The 16,193-nt window shown below is 33.5% G+C and overlaps 1 protein-coding gene across 1 annotated transcript; it reads left to right on the top strand.

Moving 5' to 3' along the window:
• Positions 1-1,189: 1,189 nt before the first annotated feature.
• Positions 1,190-15,200, top strand: PPP1R42 (protein phosphatase 1 regulatory subunit 42; the record flags this gene model as incomplete). Its single annotated transcript, XM_082499476.1, has 7 exons — positions 1,190-1,318; positions 3,530-3,696; positions 4,123-4,261; positions 6,391-6,507; positions 12,228-12,345; positions 13,632-13,760; positions 15,064-15,200. 7 exons carry the CDS (start codon positions 1,190-1,192, stop codon positions 15,198-15,200), a joined length of 936 nt encoding a protein of 311 aa, XP_082355602.1.
• Between the last annotated feature and the right edge of the window lie 993 nt (positions 15,201-16,193).

The raw sequence follows: 16,193 nt of genomic DNA, 5'->3' as shown, positions 1-16,193 counted from the left end.
GTAAAAAAAAACAACCAACCAACCAAACAAACAAAAAAACCCAAAACACAATAAAACCAAACCAATGTCTTTTCAGCTTTCCTTCTTCCCCCACCTTTTTCTTTAAAAAGCAAAAAAAATCCCCATGGGGGGACAAGGGGGAACTACTGAACTTCAGCCTTGCTTAGTAGGTAAGGAAGTTTCTTCTGCCTTCACGGTTTCAGTCTTTGCTTTTCCTCAGTTTCTCATAAATGTAATACCAGCAAGGAGGACTCTCCATGCCTTGGTTTATGTGGCTGCATGAGTTTTAGTATTGGGATGCTTTTTGCTGTCTCCTCAGTTGTTTTGATACACTAATGTGGGAGTTTTATGTATTGGCTAAAATACATAATGTACATTATATTATGTACTGGCTAAAAAAGCAACCTTTTTATTCTGAGTTGTTAAGTTACATTTGTTCAGTTATTTTTATCCCTGACTGTTTACACATCCAGTTGGAAATATGTGTCTTATCTTCTTCCCTCCCCTCCATTCCCCCATTTATAAGCTCACTTGGCATAATGACCAGAGTTTAAAAAACAAAGTTGGTGGTGTTGTGAGAGCCTCTACAGTATGCCTCAGTGCAAAAAAAAAAAAAAATCAGTTTTTCACTGTGCCTAACAAATGCACATGCAGGTGTGTGCATGCCAAGAGGGCTGCGCAGATGTATAAAGAGTACTGTAGCTTTATACCACTTCACACAGCCTGTAAAACCTTCTATAGAGTGATGTATTTTCTAATTAATAATTAGGTTATCAGCTGCCAGTAAATAGTTAGTTATGTGTGAGAATTACTTCTGCTGTGGATACTTCTGCTCATATTTCTGTATGAAAAAGATTACGACTAGGGTACAACCTTCTTAGGCACACTGAAACAACAAATCAAATAGAACAATGTATTTTAAATGTTATTTAATACCTTAAAAGTCTGAAAAAATGACAGCAAGAAAGGGGTAGGCTTTTATAAGCAGTAAAGACTACGTATAAGGGAATTGGTGGGGAAATATCAGATTTTAAGTATACATGTAAGTTTTGTTGAAGATCTGGGGTACAAGTAGTATAACGTTTTCCTTTTTTTTTTTTTTTTTAAGCATTTTATAAAACTGCTTACAAGAGCATGTGGAATACACTATTCAAAGAAGCGGTAGACCAGTTTGATCTATTACAGAATTATGGTTCGACTCACAATTGACTTAATTGCTAACAGCGTCAGTCACAAGAATCGCAATGAAGAGGACTTTGGACAGTATCTGCGAAAAATAACTCATCTGAATTTATCAGATAAAAATATAGATGCAATTGTAAGATTCATTTTTCTTTATTCCTTTTAACCTGCCTACACAAATGTTTTGCAGTTACTATTATGAAGAGTTGTTTATCATTGGAGAGACAAACAATCAAAGCCAAGTTTCTATTTTATAACAGCTATATTTTGTTTTAACATTTATTGACTTGCAATTAAGACTTAATAATACATCTGTTTGTAAACACACTTCAGCATTCACGGCTGTTATTGTGTGCAACACTGCTTGTACGTAGAAGTGTTTAAATGGATTTTAAATGCGTGTGCATTTGTGCATTTTAAATGTGAAAATAATATTTCAGCTGTAACTTTTCGTATAAAACATCAAAGCAGTTGACCGTAACTCCAACAGTCTGCAGGTTTTCTTATTAATCGACTCAACACTTTTTTCTTTATGTGACAAAAATCTTGTTGAAGTATTTTATTTACCTGAAACTGTGGAAATATATATCATCTGTGTAGCAGACTAGAAGGATATTATCAGTGCACTAACTATATTTGCCATTAATTAATTAAAATAGAAAATCCATGTAATCAAGTACACGAGAGATGAAGTGTTAAAGTGCAGTATTTTTTGCAGTATTTCACAGAACTATTATAGAAATATGCAGCTCTAAAAAAAAAAAAAAGAATAAAAACTATTTGCTATTTGGATTATTTCATAAAGTTGCTATATTGTAAAGGAGCTTTCAGTACGGCACCAGAATGGAAATGATAACTCCACTTGCTTACCTCTTTAGCCACTTAAGAAAGAGAATATTTCAAGTTAATCATTTAGACCTGACAATTTTCCTATAGAATAGAGCCAGGCTGTTGTCTTTGCATCAGTAGGTGTAGGGCTTTGACAGCAGTGCTCTAGCCCTATGGAAATCTAGCTATAGACTTTAGGCCCGAGGTTAAAATACAAAGTTCCTATTTTCAGCAACAGTTTGTTTTTTTATGTAAAGACTTGTATTTATTGATGGTTACCTTTATAAAAATGCAAACTGTGGAACAGAAGATGATGTATGGAACTAGTAATTTTGTAGATCAGATTTTATTTTTTTTAAAGGCAGTAGTAATGATATTACATACTAAGTGCAACACTTATTTTATTCCTGTTAAAGCCATATTTTTTCTAGTCTTGTGAATTTTACAAGGAGTTGTTAACTCGCAGCACAGTCTTTTCAATCTATCTTGATTTATTCCTTCGATTTCAGAGGAAGTCTGAGAAAAGAAAGGGGAGTTCAGGAACAGGATATAAGCCAATTGAAGTTAACGAATTTGGACTGGGGTAGTGGCTTTTTCACATTAGTCAGGTTAAAATCTACATATTTTTTTTTTAAATTGCTCCCTTGGGCTTATTCATTTAAAAAATAATCCATGACTTTTTCATTTTCAAAGACGAAACCTGCAAACTTTACCCAGTCCTCCTTCCTTTGAGTTTAATAATAGGAAATTTATACAGGTTTCAGTAAGTCTCGAGTTAATTCAAATCCCTTCAAGATACTGAGCACATTTTGAAATTGCTGAACCCTGAACAACTGAATTGAGGTGTATGGTGGATTTCTGCTTTAAAAGTGTGATTTCAGTCAAGAAGATTAAATAGCTTGTTTATTCAGCCCACTCCTAGGAATGTGCATGGCCATAGCGAGTTACTAATTTAGTCTGTCCATTTGATTAGGACTGGTTCATCAGATGCCATAGAGAAGTTTTACAGAAACCCTCATAAGAACGTGTGACCTTTTAGTTATTTAAGAAGAATATATTCAAAGAAACTTGACATTTGAGTGGAATCTTAGACTGGGAAGTGTATTAAAATACAATAAATGCAAGTTTTTGTGTAAGTCAGTATTCCTTTCTGAAAACTGGTTTCCATTACATCACTGAGGTTTGATAGAGACCACTACACTAACAACTGTGCTTTTCTGAAATTCCCCTGATGAAGGCAGGGAAGGGAACGAAGTCACACAGGGTATGATGTACCTGCTGAAGATGGCTGTAGCCCTCAGCTTATTTACGGCAGAACAGTAATGATAGTTTTCAGTCTGTGCAGGAGATGATTATTGATGCACAGTTTTTCTAGGAAAAATAGTTGTTAATAGTGTTTGTTAAAGGTGAAAATCTATAAATCATGCAGCAGAACTTAAATATACAACCAACCAACAGCTTCCTGAAGCAGGCAGTGAATGAACTCTATGTAGCAATTATTTGTTATTGTTTATTTCAGGATGACCTCGCTTTGTGTAAAAATCTCAGAGTTCTGTATTTATATGATAACCAAATCAGTCAAATCCAGAACTTGGGCTTTGCTTCAAATATAACACACCTTTACCTTCAGAACAATTGTATTACATGTATAGAAAATCTCTCATCACTGAAAAACCTTGAGAAACTGTAAGTTGAAAATCATTCATTTATTTTAATAGTAAAACCATAATTATTACACTAAGAAATTAAAGAATTATGTAGCCCGTAATGTCCTTTCAGCTCTTAAATGTTGCTTTTCAAATAAAAGTAATTTAAGATTTTTTTAAGTGTTTCATGATAGAAGTAAAGTGATGGCATATCATTTTAACATTTTCATTTAAATTATGATCCTTTTTCAGCCATTTAATAATAATAGTAGCAATATATAAAACCCCTAAAAACCTTGGATCTGTTAGCTGTATGTTCTACTCTTATGCTAGATTATTTACTTTTTCTATTCTAATTTCTAAGTATTATTCAATAATATTTAAAATATTTAATTTTTATAAAATATTGAGGCCTTGTGTTAGCTTTTGCTTTCAAAGGATATCTATTTTGCGTTCCATTCTGCAGGTATTTGGGGGGCAACTGCATCACTGTAGTAGAGGGTTTGGATAAATTAGAAGAAATAAGGGAGCTACATATTGAAAGTCAACACCTACCTCTTGGCGAAAAGCTTCTGTTTGATCCAAGATCCCTTAGGTCCCTGGCAGTAAGTACATTTTGAGAACTTCAATGAACTATTAATCAGTATATCAGTATTTTTAAGGGATGTGATTAGCACTTGATCACAGTGTGTTTTCCTTTTCTTCCAATTGGTGTAATTCTTTCAAATTCTACCAAGGGCCTCCCATCCCAATTCTCATATAAGCAAGGAGTCCAGCAGATTCTACTGCTTCATTTATTTTTCTGTGAAGGATGGAAATGGACATGAAAAAAAAGAGAGGAAGTAAGGAAATGTGTGGATGCCCTGTACCAACAAAATGGGAATAAACTAAAAAAAGGGTAGGAATTTCTCACAGTTAGTTATCTTAGTCTACTTAGTTTGTAGTGAAATCCTTTACTGAAACTTCTTGGATTTGATTGTTACATTAGTTTGTTTACTGCCTCCTGTGTTTTTCTACAGAATTCAATAGCAAAAGGTGCAAACAGCTTTTTTTTGCTGGATATTATGAGCAACACAATCAAAAGTGTTCAGTTTTAGGTCTGCAATTTTTCTCTGTTGCGGTATGTCAAGATTTCAGGAAAGTCATCTTTTGAAGTTTTCTTTTAGGATTAATTTCTCTTTTTAGGTTAATTTCTCAGTAAACATCAAATGTATTGTTGAAGTGGTTAAAAATACAGACTTTGCTTACTAATAGGTGTAGTTCCATACTAAAAAAAAAAAATCATCTTGCTGTATTTCCCAAAGTGTAATCAGGGTTTGATGAGCTTTTTTTGTGAAGATGAACTTTTCAGTGAGTTCTTTTGTTGATGTATATATCATAAACATTTGACCAAGCTCTAATTCTTGCTGTTTTGAGATTAAGTAATCCAAGACATATATTGCCATTTTCCTTTAATAGAAATGAACCATTACTGTGAGAACACTTTTACTTTGTTATATAGCTATAATCATCCCAAGATAACTCATATACTTGGGTGTTTTTCAACGTCCTGCGCAGAGTCACTAACATTTTGTTTTTCATGGCTTTTTCACAGTCTTTTGGTATTGTGGGGTGTTTTTGTTTTGTATTTTAAGAAACACTTTGCACTCTTGACCATGTAACATCTTTGTGGAAGCTACATGTAAAAGCATTCTATTTTTATCTTTTGAGTGCCAAGTTTTTTGTCCCTCCTTAAGACATCACTTCTGACTTCATCTTCTGTTTCTGGCTCTTAATGCTGTCAGAGATAAAAGAGCCAAAAACATGGGGCTATATAGCTCCCAGTGTACCACAAGCAAATGTTTTGATCATGACAATATCATAAATCTTTTGACTGAGGATATTAAGTTTATGCACTGTGTGTATCAGGATAATACTGGTAATTTCTGCTTGCAATGTAGATCTTGCTTAGATTTTAGAAGGGGATTTACATTTCTTGTGTACACTGCTGAAATAGACATTTTCTAACTAATGGTAAATCCCATATCTGGTATTATTCTAAATTTACTGGATTAGGTGCCCTTTTTCATCTTCTAGAGATATAGACTTCTTTTTCCTTTTACATGAAACAACATTAAGTATTTCCTGAGATAAACACCTAAAACACATTTACTTTTTATCTAGAATGTAAGGATCTGTCTAACTACTGTGTTACAAAAGGCAAAGTGCATTATGTGACTCACTAGTGTTGCAAAGAAGGGGTAAGGAATAGTGGTATGTATACTGAGAGATTTGTAGGATCGAGCCTGAAAGAAAAACAGCATAGTCCAGCTGTTAAATGAGACTATGTGGGTATCGGATATGGATTTCAGCTCTATGCAGTTCAGATGTAACCTTGGAAAAGGCAGTAATTTTCTGTCTGTTTCATACTTCAAATGTAGAGTTAGTAGCACTTGCAGAACTCTAAGGCATTTGAACATTTTTAGAGAAAAAAAAAAATCTGTATTTACTAAGAATTCCTGAAATAACTGAGAAATAATCTTACTTTGGTTTGACTTCAAAACCAAAATAAACAACATTTTAGGAGAAGAGGGAAAGCCAACATAAAAAATGTGAGGTGTGTGGTTGTTGTATTTGCATGTTTCTGTTTCATGTGCTTTTTATTCCTTTAAGAGAATTTTCTGTAAGGATTTACAACTTGACTCATGCATGGCATGAAAAAAATAATTTTCTTTTCCTGCTTTTCTTCCTTCAGAAATCTTTGTCTGTGTTGAATATCAGCAATAACAACATTGATGAATTGGAAGAACTGGCAGTTTTGGAAAATCTTTCTTATCTCAGAGCAGTTGACAATCAACTTCAACATATGAAGGTATTAAAATAAATATTTGTTCTATTTAGTATGGGTGATAAGAAATTAGTCAAATTCATCTTTACCACTAAATAGATGAGTAAAAATAAACTTTACTTCTCCAGGCACTGAACCTCTGACTTTCCAAGCATGGTGTCTTTTCTCATCCAAAAATCTTGTTAAGGTTAAAAATGGAGAACCGTTTATCTAGGATGTCCAAATGTCCTTTAATCCTATGTAAAGTGGCGATTGTGCGTGCATCTATCAACTGAGTAGTAAATGCATGGAAGTTATAATATAATATGTCCAAAATCTAGAGTTAGTGTGTATGATTTGGACATCTGAGTGACTATCAGTGGATTAATTGCAAAGATGACATGGCCATTGTTTGTTAATTAACTTGTAATATTTTACCATATTACAGTTTTTAATTCTCTATTTTAACATAAATAAAAGCCACTTCTTGGATATCAAATCATCTAGCTGATTCTGCAGCCATTCTAATATCAAAATGACTTTTTGGTTATTGCTACTGGAGTAGCATAAGAAGTATTTGTCTTGGAAATATACATTGAATTTCTTTCATAAATTTCCACTAAGGAAAGACAAGTCTTCATAAGCAAGAGCTCTAACTTCCACAGTAGCAGCTAAACCAAATGAAATAAAAGTATTTTTGCTCTTCCTTTTGCAGCATTGACTGTGGTTCAAACCGAATATTCTACACTTACAATTTCTAGCTTATCTTCTCAAAAAGGAATAGGAGTATTGGCCTTGACACTTCTCATTATTTTTATAAATTATGATGTCTTCTACTTCTTGACATAAAGAGCAGTTAAAAAACTAATTTTAGTGTCATGTTAGTAACTGAATATCAAATTTATGTTGAACAGTATGCTGACACCATCATTGCATGGTAGAGGCATGGAACAAACTTTATAAGTGACTTAGTAAACACTGTTTTACTTTAATATAAACCATAGGCATTTGTGTTATGCTTTTTTTTAAATAATATTTTTATTAATAAATAGTAAAATGAGTTGGCTTAAATCGTAACCCAAATCACCAAGACAAAGCCTTGATTAAAATAAACTCTTTCATTACTGGTTTTCATATACATTCTGTTTCCTTAGAAAAGTTAATTTTCATTGCTTAGTAATTATTAAAATAATTATTCTTATTGTTTCTTATAACATTTAATATCTTTTACATTAAATTTGGCAGTTCTGTTTACTAATGAGGAGATTTCAGTATTTTGTGTACATAATCTGTCAGTGATCTAGGTCAATATACTTTATTTGGACTCTTAATTTTTTACATTTTTATATTAAGAAAAGTTGAATGATTTTTTACTAGGGTATTATTAATGTATTGTGTTTCAAGCTGTGTTTCTGGCTGGCAGTTGTGATTGAATTCATATCAAAATACAATTCATATAGGCTTTTGCTGGGTAATTAAAACCATATTGAATGTGTTGGTTACATCAAAATAACAGTAAGCTTTTTTAAGTAAGTAGTCTCTCCAAAGCTGCCCTTCTGAAAAGTATTCCTTTTCTAAATAAAACATATTACAGTAACTTTTTTTAATTGTCTTTTTTCTTTCTTATAAATACAAAAGACTTCCGTTGTGATGATCTTAAAAGAAGATTGTTTTAGCCAAAGACCCAATTATTTTTAAGAATGAGGATGCCAGTTCAGAGACAGCGTTTTCAGTGTCTCAGGAAAAAACAGTATCTTCTGAAACAGAATTAAGGAGATGACAAAAAGACTGCATTACTCAGTAACTGTGTATACAATATTTAATTATCGTTCAATTTCATTATTTCATCATCAGGAAGACCATAGTTAATTTTTATCCAAATCAATTAGACATTTAGATTTCCATGTTACATGGTCACAGCTTTTGAAAAATTATGTTCTTAGCATTTGAGTTAGCTTCTGCTGCTGTCAGTTACACTTGGATCAAGCTCCGATAAATTTTGAAAGTGATTGTTCTGTGTGTTTTCTAAACAATATTGACCATATTGAATGTGTCTAACATATAGTGTAATGCACCTTTCCAGCTACAGTTACTGGTTTTAGAGGTTGCATTTTAGTAGGCTCTACTTATCACTAATACAAAATCTTATTTAAATTAAAAAACCCAACAAACTGTTGAAAAAGCAGTAGGCCATGCAAAGTATAAAAAATAAAGTCAGTTTTAGCTCTATTTAAGTGGCTTTAATTTACAGCAAACATCTAGCAGGAGAACAATCTTACACATCCACTAACTGTTTAAAAAAAAATAGTTGAGGGAAGTTTTGAGTATGTTTCACGTTTTTTGCAACCCTAAGTTTCATGATTCTGTGGCTTACATTATTCTACAACTGTGATAGCTGAAAGAATTTTAGGGGGTATACAATTGTACTACATATACTTAATTGCTTCTGCTGGCTGAACATGCAAGCAAAGGCTCTTTCATTCCCACACAAGCTGCTGCTATTCTCCCTCTTGTCACTCCATTTTCAAAGCTCTGATGTATACAACTTTTTCATGCCAAAAGCTGTATGTCCTTTGTTTTCCCATTCCTGCATCCTCATCACTGTCACCAAGAAGATCCCCAGGAACATCTGGCATTGATCAGAGAATGTGGCAGTGCTGCATGACAGAGAAGTGTAGGAGAGCTCTGTGCCCAGCTCTGCTTCACCCGGTGGAAAGAGAAGCTATAGAGGAGCCACCCACATCTGAGAGGAGCTGGTCAACAGCAGCGATCTGTGTAGCAGAGGTGGACGGCAGCAGGAATAATATGGAATCTTTGCAAAAGAGGGAAATGTGAAAGGCATAAGAAATGCATAAATACAATGTTCTCGTGTAGACTTTTCTCACTTTTGCATAATTAGTATAATTATTTTATATCTAAACATTTATCTCAGTTTTTTCACATTATTATGAAAACCCATACTTCCTCTCTTTTCAACACTGCCACATTGATTTCAACATAGTTGAAAATTAGGGCTAGTAAATTCAAGCACTTAAGGTTCTAGCTAATTCAGGACATTGTTAGCATAATTAACAGACATGAAGGCATATGACCTTGTTTCACATGACTGAAGTTTATATAATACAGACTGGAAAGTAGACAGAACAAAATTAAGTACTTTTTCTTAATTCATGCAAAATAACTTCCTGTGACTAGCTACCACATGTAAAAAGCATGTCAGTTATCAAGAATATAATTGATTTCAATAGAATTGGCTTTTCTTTGTTTGCTGTTGCTTGCTACTTCATTTATTTATCCTATCAAGCTTTGGGTTTACTTTAGTCAGGTTCACGAGGACTTCTAGGCTGCAGTGTATTTGGGTTGGAATACTAAGAGAATTTTTTAGAACACTATTCCTATTAAAAATTCCTGCTTACAAAAAGCCAGACTGTTATTTATTTATTAATTACACTAGTTTTGGGAAGATTATGATTTGTGTGAGTACTTGGAACATACTAGCTAGAAATTCCTATAAAAATCTGTATTTCCTAAGTCTTTAATTTATTCAACCTCTGCCCGGTATTGATTATGACAAGAGGATATCACAAAAGATGAATTCATTCACTTCAGAATTGAGTCAGGAACAAGAGAAAAATTATAGATTTTCTCAAAGAGATTATGACAGGTAGTCAAAATGGTGACAAATTGCTGTCTGTAGATGTAGTTAGAGTAGTTGGACTAGACATTTCCGATAAAAACTGGAGCATACTGGTCAAATACCAATTCTTAAATGGCCATCATTAATTGGTAAGAATGTTATTGCCAGCACTACAGCTGCCTACTAAGGCACTTGCCCTTCCCCCTCTACCCCCGCCCTATGGAATATAATTTGCTCGTTAGTATTTTGTAGCAGACCTCAAAGTGATAGCATGACATGATCATTTATCAAACGGAGACTGCCCAGAAGAGTGTCTGGTCCCTCTAGTACAGCTTATTGAAAGGCTGGGAAGTGAAAGCACTTTATTAGAGACAGGAAGGCAATGAACAACTAGAGCGTATCGAAAGGGTAATCATATTTCAGCACAGGGTTAGTGTGCTCTTAGATAAACATACACTGGAGTAAGCATGTTCTGGGTCATTTATCAAGTAAGTAACAGCTAACAAAAATCTACAGGACTCTTTGTATACATTCATCAAAGTTAATCTGTATACATTTTATTTCAGTAATAGACAATTTTGTGTTGCAAAACTATTACCTGAAAAAATTCTTTCTAGTGAAATCTAGAACACATTACAGATTTCAGTGACAATGCCTGAATGCTCAGGTAAGAATAAATAAATACCCTTGCTAAATGCTCTTTCTTTTTAAATAAGCCTAGCCTAAAATATTTTTCCCCTAAATTGTTGTGTCTGTAATTAAGTGTTAGCACCTAAACTGGTGGGGGTTATCATATTGCTATTTTGATACATGCTGATAAAGCTTCGCTGTGTAACATTACGAGATTTATCAACATTTCTTCATGTGGATTGGTCGTCAGAGTTTCTTGCATTGTTTTATCAGTCTTGCTCCTCACAGAACCAGACTTTTGCTCTCTGTTTTTCTGAAAAGACATTATCATCACTGGATAACAATAGATGTTAGATGATATCACTGTCGTCGATATGGTTTGAAGGTGTGAGGGTGTGCTGCCAGTTCCTCTTCCATGAGATTTTTCAAAACATGCATTCTGTAACCCATAGAATATTCCCAGGAGGATTTTCTACCAAGGGAGTAGGGCCTGCAAAACCAGAATTCTCCTTGCTTGCGTTACCCAGGTGATTTTCTAAATTTGAAGGAGCTGAGAGATATCATGTCGCTATCTTCTTCTTTTTTGGCATCAAGCTACAAAATTCTAGACTGCACAGTTTAGAATCTGTCACATCATGATTAGTACAACCGTAGAACATAAATTCTCTCTCCTCTTTTATTCATATAGATTGTTTTGAATCCCTGCTTAAGCTTTTTAGATATATAAGAAAGTCTATCAAGAATGACAGTTAAGTGAAATTTTGAAAGGAAACTATTTCAGAAAGTAGGGTATCTGAGCAGAAAGGACAACCTGCTAAGTTTTGCATCCTTTTAACTTGAATTTATTGTATTTAAAAGACAGAAGAAGTTTTATTTAGGTCATACTGCCCTTGGGTAACCAGACAGAAACCCAGACGGAGAAAGGTATATTTCAAAAATTTCACTATTTGGGCCAATACTATAACTGACCACCCACAGTTATGTAGGGGGATATTACTGTTTCTCCTATGAAATACAGTTTTACATATATATAAAGAGAGAGGCAGTCTATTGTGGTTTGCACACTGTTTAGCTTTTTTTAGTCTGTTCTTTCCTTGTAAAGTATTTATTCTTTCAAATTTTTTCAAAACCAGTCACTGATACTCTTAGGGGCTCTGTGAGACCATGTATTATGGAACTCTTTTGGCTGTTAATTCCTCAGCTTTAGGTGCTTATAAGTGGGATATTAGTTGTAATTTTCCATATCTGGCATAACTGTATCCTTAAAAACACAGTTTCCCAACTGCACATTCTTCTGTGCAATTATGATATATTCAGGGAATGCTACGCGCAACTCTGTTTCAATATGCAGACTGTTAAGGTGCATACATGAATAGTCTTACTGAGGTTACTTCTGTGTGCAGGATTTCAGCCTAACTGAACAAATCGCGTTGCTATTGAATTTTAATCTGGAGGGAGGGGAAATAAGCACAATGTTCTGTTCTTGTATCAACTGCAGGATTTGGAGGTTGTGTTAAACAAATGGACAAAGCTTCGCAGAATGGATCTGGCAGGAAACCCCATCTGCCACAAACCAAAGTACAGGGACAGGATTGTAGTACAGTCACAGACTCTAGGTAAAAACCAAAATCAATAGCCAGCCCAAACCCCCACCTATAACCCTCACTGTTTTAGAAAATAACTGCTACATTAATTGAACTTGAATTTTGCTGTGTAGGTAAACACAGTTACTATAATATTTATGTCAAATTATGACTTTTTAATTTATGTACAGGTAATGTAGCTAAAACTGTTTATGTAATCAATTGCACATCTCTTGCTCAGCTTTTGCTATTCATAGTATTAATCATTAGTTTTAGTAATTGATGATCAGCAAGTTCATTATAGACATATAAGACTTTTCTGTGTTCATATTCCAGATGTTGTGAAACTGATTTTCAAAGATAAGTTTAGTCTAGTCCCCTGTCAGCCCGTAGTAGTTGCTTAGGTTTTTAGTTGTACAGCTTCAGTTGCACAGGTTAAAAGACCATGTTTTAATTTGTTATATAACATTTCTCCTTAAACATAACAGCAGTTTACACTTATGTTATGAATGTATTTGTTAATCTTAACTTTACTGGGATGTAGTTTATGTTATTATTTTGAGATAATTTTAGCATAATAGGAATCAACTTAGTCTTCCATATGCAAGTATTCATGCTCATTTCTTACTTTTTTGGGCAAAGGTGGCAATTATCTTAAAAGCTGTAATTACAAAATTTGTTTTTCTTTTTTCTGAGAGTACAAAATATTTGCCATTAAGAGAAAGATAAATCCTACCTGCAGAATGAAAATAACAGGGTCTTAGGACAATTGTAATGCAACCTAAATTTGAGGCTGAATGAGGTATTTCATTTGGTCTGACTCAAAAATGCAGATGCAACCAAGACAATGTAGAGGATAAGCCTTATGGCATCAAAGTGAGTAAAGTTAATGTTACAGAGCCAAATCTGTCTGTCTGTCTGTCTTCACAATCAGTAGGATTTCTTGATTGCTAAGCCATGCAGGTTCTCTCTTATCCTGAATTTCTGCATCTATATGTCTTGTGTAAGAGCACACTTTCTCTTCAGAACTTTCTACAAGGTGTTGCATGTTAACTGAATGTCAATATATAGACATATTTCCCTTAAAAGTTGCAAAAATATTAGATGCTTTCTTTTGGAATTAACTTATGTCAACTCACTTTCGCAGCTAATTAAAATATGAATATCGAGGTGTATTGGGTATTTGTTTGCCAAAAGACTAAAAAGAGAAAAAAAGATTTGAAGAGAGCAAATATAGACCAGTGTACATTACACACAACTTTCTACAGCCTTTTCATTAACTTTGGGTATCACAGAAAATGTTCTCTTGTCTTTAATAGAATCCCTTGATGGGAAAGAAATTAAAGAAATGGAAAGACAGTTCCTAGTGAATTGGAAAGCCTCCAAAGCTGCCAGGAAAAAAAACAAAGAAAGAATGACAAATGAACGTGGAATCCATCTACATTTTTGTAAGCAACCTAATCAATTACTTCATGATTGTTTGAAATATTATAGAAATAATAAAATAGAAGCTAACAGTAAATATACTAGGAATGAGATTTGTACTGATGGTGAGACCAAAGCACAAGAGTAGAAATTGGACTTTTCCAATATAAAATTTGATTTTAGCACTAGTTTATGTGGTGTTTTTTTCCTCCCATCCCACTCTCCCAGAATTATGGAAAGGAGTAACTAGTACATTTTGAATGTTTGTAAATATACACGATTACTTTCCATATAGTAAAAAAAACCCAAAACATTGGGCATTTTAGAAAAAATATGCATTAAATACACCAGACTTTTGAAATCTATTTGTTGGTAATTATTTGTAATAAGTATTAATAAGCAGTAAGTTGTTGATACTTTATCTGTGTAAAATGTCCTTTTAAAGGCCTTCACAAAATGCTTTTCTCACAGAAGTAAAAGTTTTAAACTTGGGAAGAAATAAAAAGTCTTGGAGGAAAAAAGCCTTAAACCTAGAAGAAAAGGCAACAGGTTCTTGAAGAGGGAAGACAAATTTGTTTTGAAACTGAAGCAAAACCTGAAATAGACTGAATTTTTAAAAAAATGGTGGGGTAGTGGTTGTTGTTGCTATAGAGTTGATTGTAGATTAAAACATAAATGACTTAGCATGTCTTGCCATCTTGCAGTATTCGGAAAGAGACATTAAATTCAAATTACTCAAATTACTATAGTTTGAGTGACCATATTCATAAAATAACATTGGTGGCAGTTACATGATTGTTTTCAGAAGATAAACTGTGATATGTAACTCAGGGGAAAGAGCATGTTCTTTATAGCCATACTATCTCAAATTATTTATTCATGAAATCTCATGAAGATCAGTTATTTTTGAAGACATGAAGTGAAAAGCACTCAGCCTGTCAGCCTCAGCCCCAAGAAAGTTGCAGTCTGTTTGGTGTTTGGAAGCCATATGTGAATAGCAACGGTTCTGAGTAATATTCTGTCTTCTGAATAACTACTGATATAAGGAGGTTCTATGTATCTGAATTCACTCCCTTTCAAATAACTCTACCTGAATAGGAATACCTGCTTTAATAGTCACCTTCATAAGTGTTTGCAGCACTTTCCATAATTTTGTACAAAGTTTTCCATTCTCAGTTATCAAATTAGAGGCATTTTACCCTAAGGCTTATTACAGTTTTCTATAACAGGATATATGGGAACCTGTGATCAATCATACTGAATATTAAAATAGATATGGTTTGACTTGGGATATTGAATTAATCCTTTTTTCTTTGTTTTCTGCAGCTGACTTTGAAACACCTTATCCTATTCTTCCCTTTCACTACAGTCCATGTGTGAAAGAAAAAACAAATTTTTTAGTTTTGTCTGAGATGCAAAAAGTTAAAGGAAAACCTCTGCCGAGAATTCTGGATAAAAAATAGGTCAGACGAAAACACAGGTATGTTCCTCAGACATCTGCCTCTTAGTTCTGTTGGTTATTACTTGTACAGCTCTTACTGAATCAGTTGGAAAATGAGTACATGAAGGTAGAATTTCATCTGAAATCAGTTTCAGAGTTTTTTAAACGTATTTGTTGTCTTTATTTCTTTGAAAGACAGGATAGTATATGTCAATTTATGGTTAAAAATCAGTAGAATAGCTAATAGTAATAACTTTACTGCAGTGTCACTAGTTTCTGTCATACGCATTTGATTGTAATCTTCCACTAAGGTAAAATGGTATGGAAGCTAATTCTTGGAAGTGCAGTTACTGACAACAACACTGGTGAAGGTTGGTCCCATGCACACAGTAATATACAAAAGGAGAAATAATCCCTTTTCATCATTATAGCTTACTTCTAATAGACATGTTCCAGTGTATTATATACTTGGTTAGCATTTTCCTTTAGCATCAGCTCAAGACCATCAAGATAATCAAGAAAGAAAATCTGATGTGTGTGCCTTACAGACATTTAGACATTAGATGAATTTAAACTATTCAGAGTTTAGCATGTATATTCCTTACTCACATAAGCAGCCTTGTGAACTCTGATGCAACTATTTGTGGAAACAAAACCTATTGATTGGGATTTGCAGTTTGGGACCTATCGTTTTTCCAGATTTACCTGTAGTAATAGTTTAGTTTAGTTTATTTCGGTATTTGGGACCTAATATTACTCCTTTCAGATTTTTAATGTTACTTTTAACCTGTTTTATTATTTATCAGCTGTACTGGCTAACAAAAAAAATCATCATTTATGCAATGCTGTAGATAAAATGAATAAATTAAACTGACACAGGTATTCTTTTGTAACTAAGTTACTAAAGGTAGTGTTTTATTTCATGTTCAAATCAGAATTTATTAGTATGTTTGAAAATGTAACTGACCAACATTTAATACTATTTTGTTCTTGACAACTTACCACTTTCCATTCC

This window comes from Vanellus vanellus (genome assembly GCF_965231255.1).
Source record: "Vanellus vanellus genome assembly, chromosome: 2".
NCBI classification, from domain to species: Eukaryota; Metazoa; Chordata; class Aves; order Charadriiformes; family Charadriidae; genus Vanellus; species Vanellus vanellus.
Note: the sequence above shows the minus strand (reverse complement) of the source record. Positions and strands in the feature narration are given on the sequence as shown.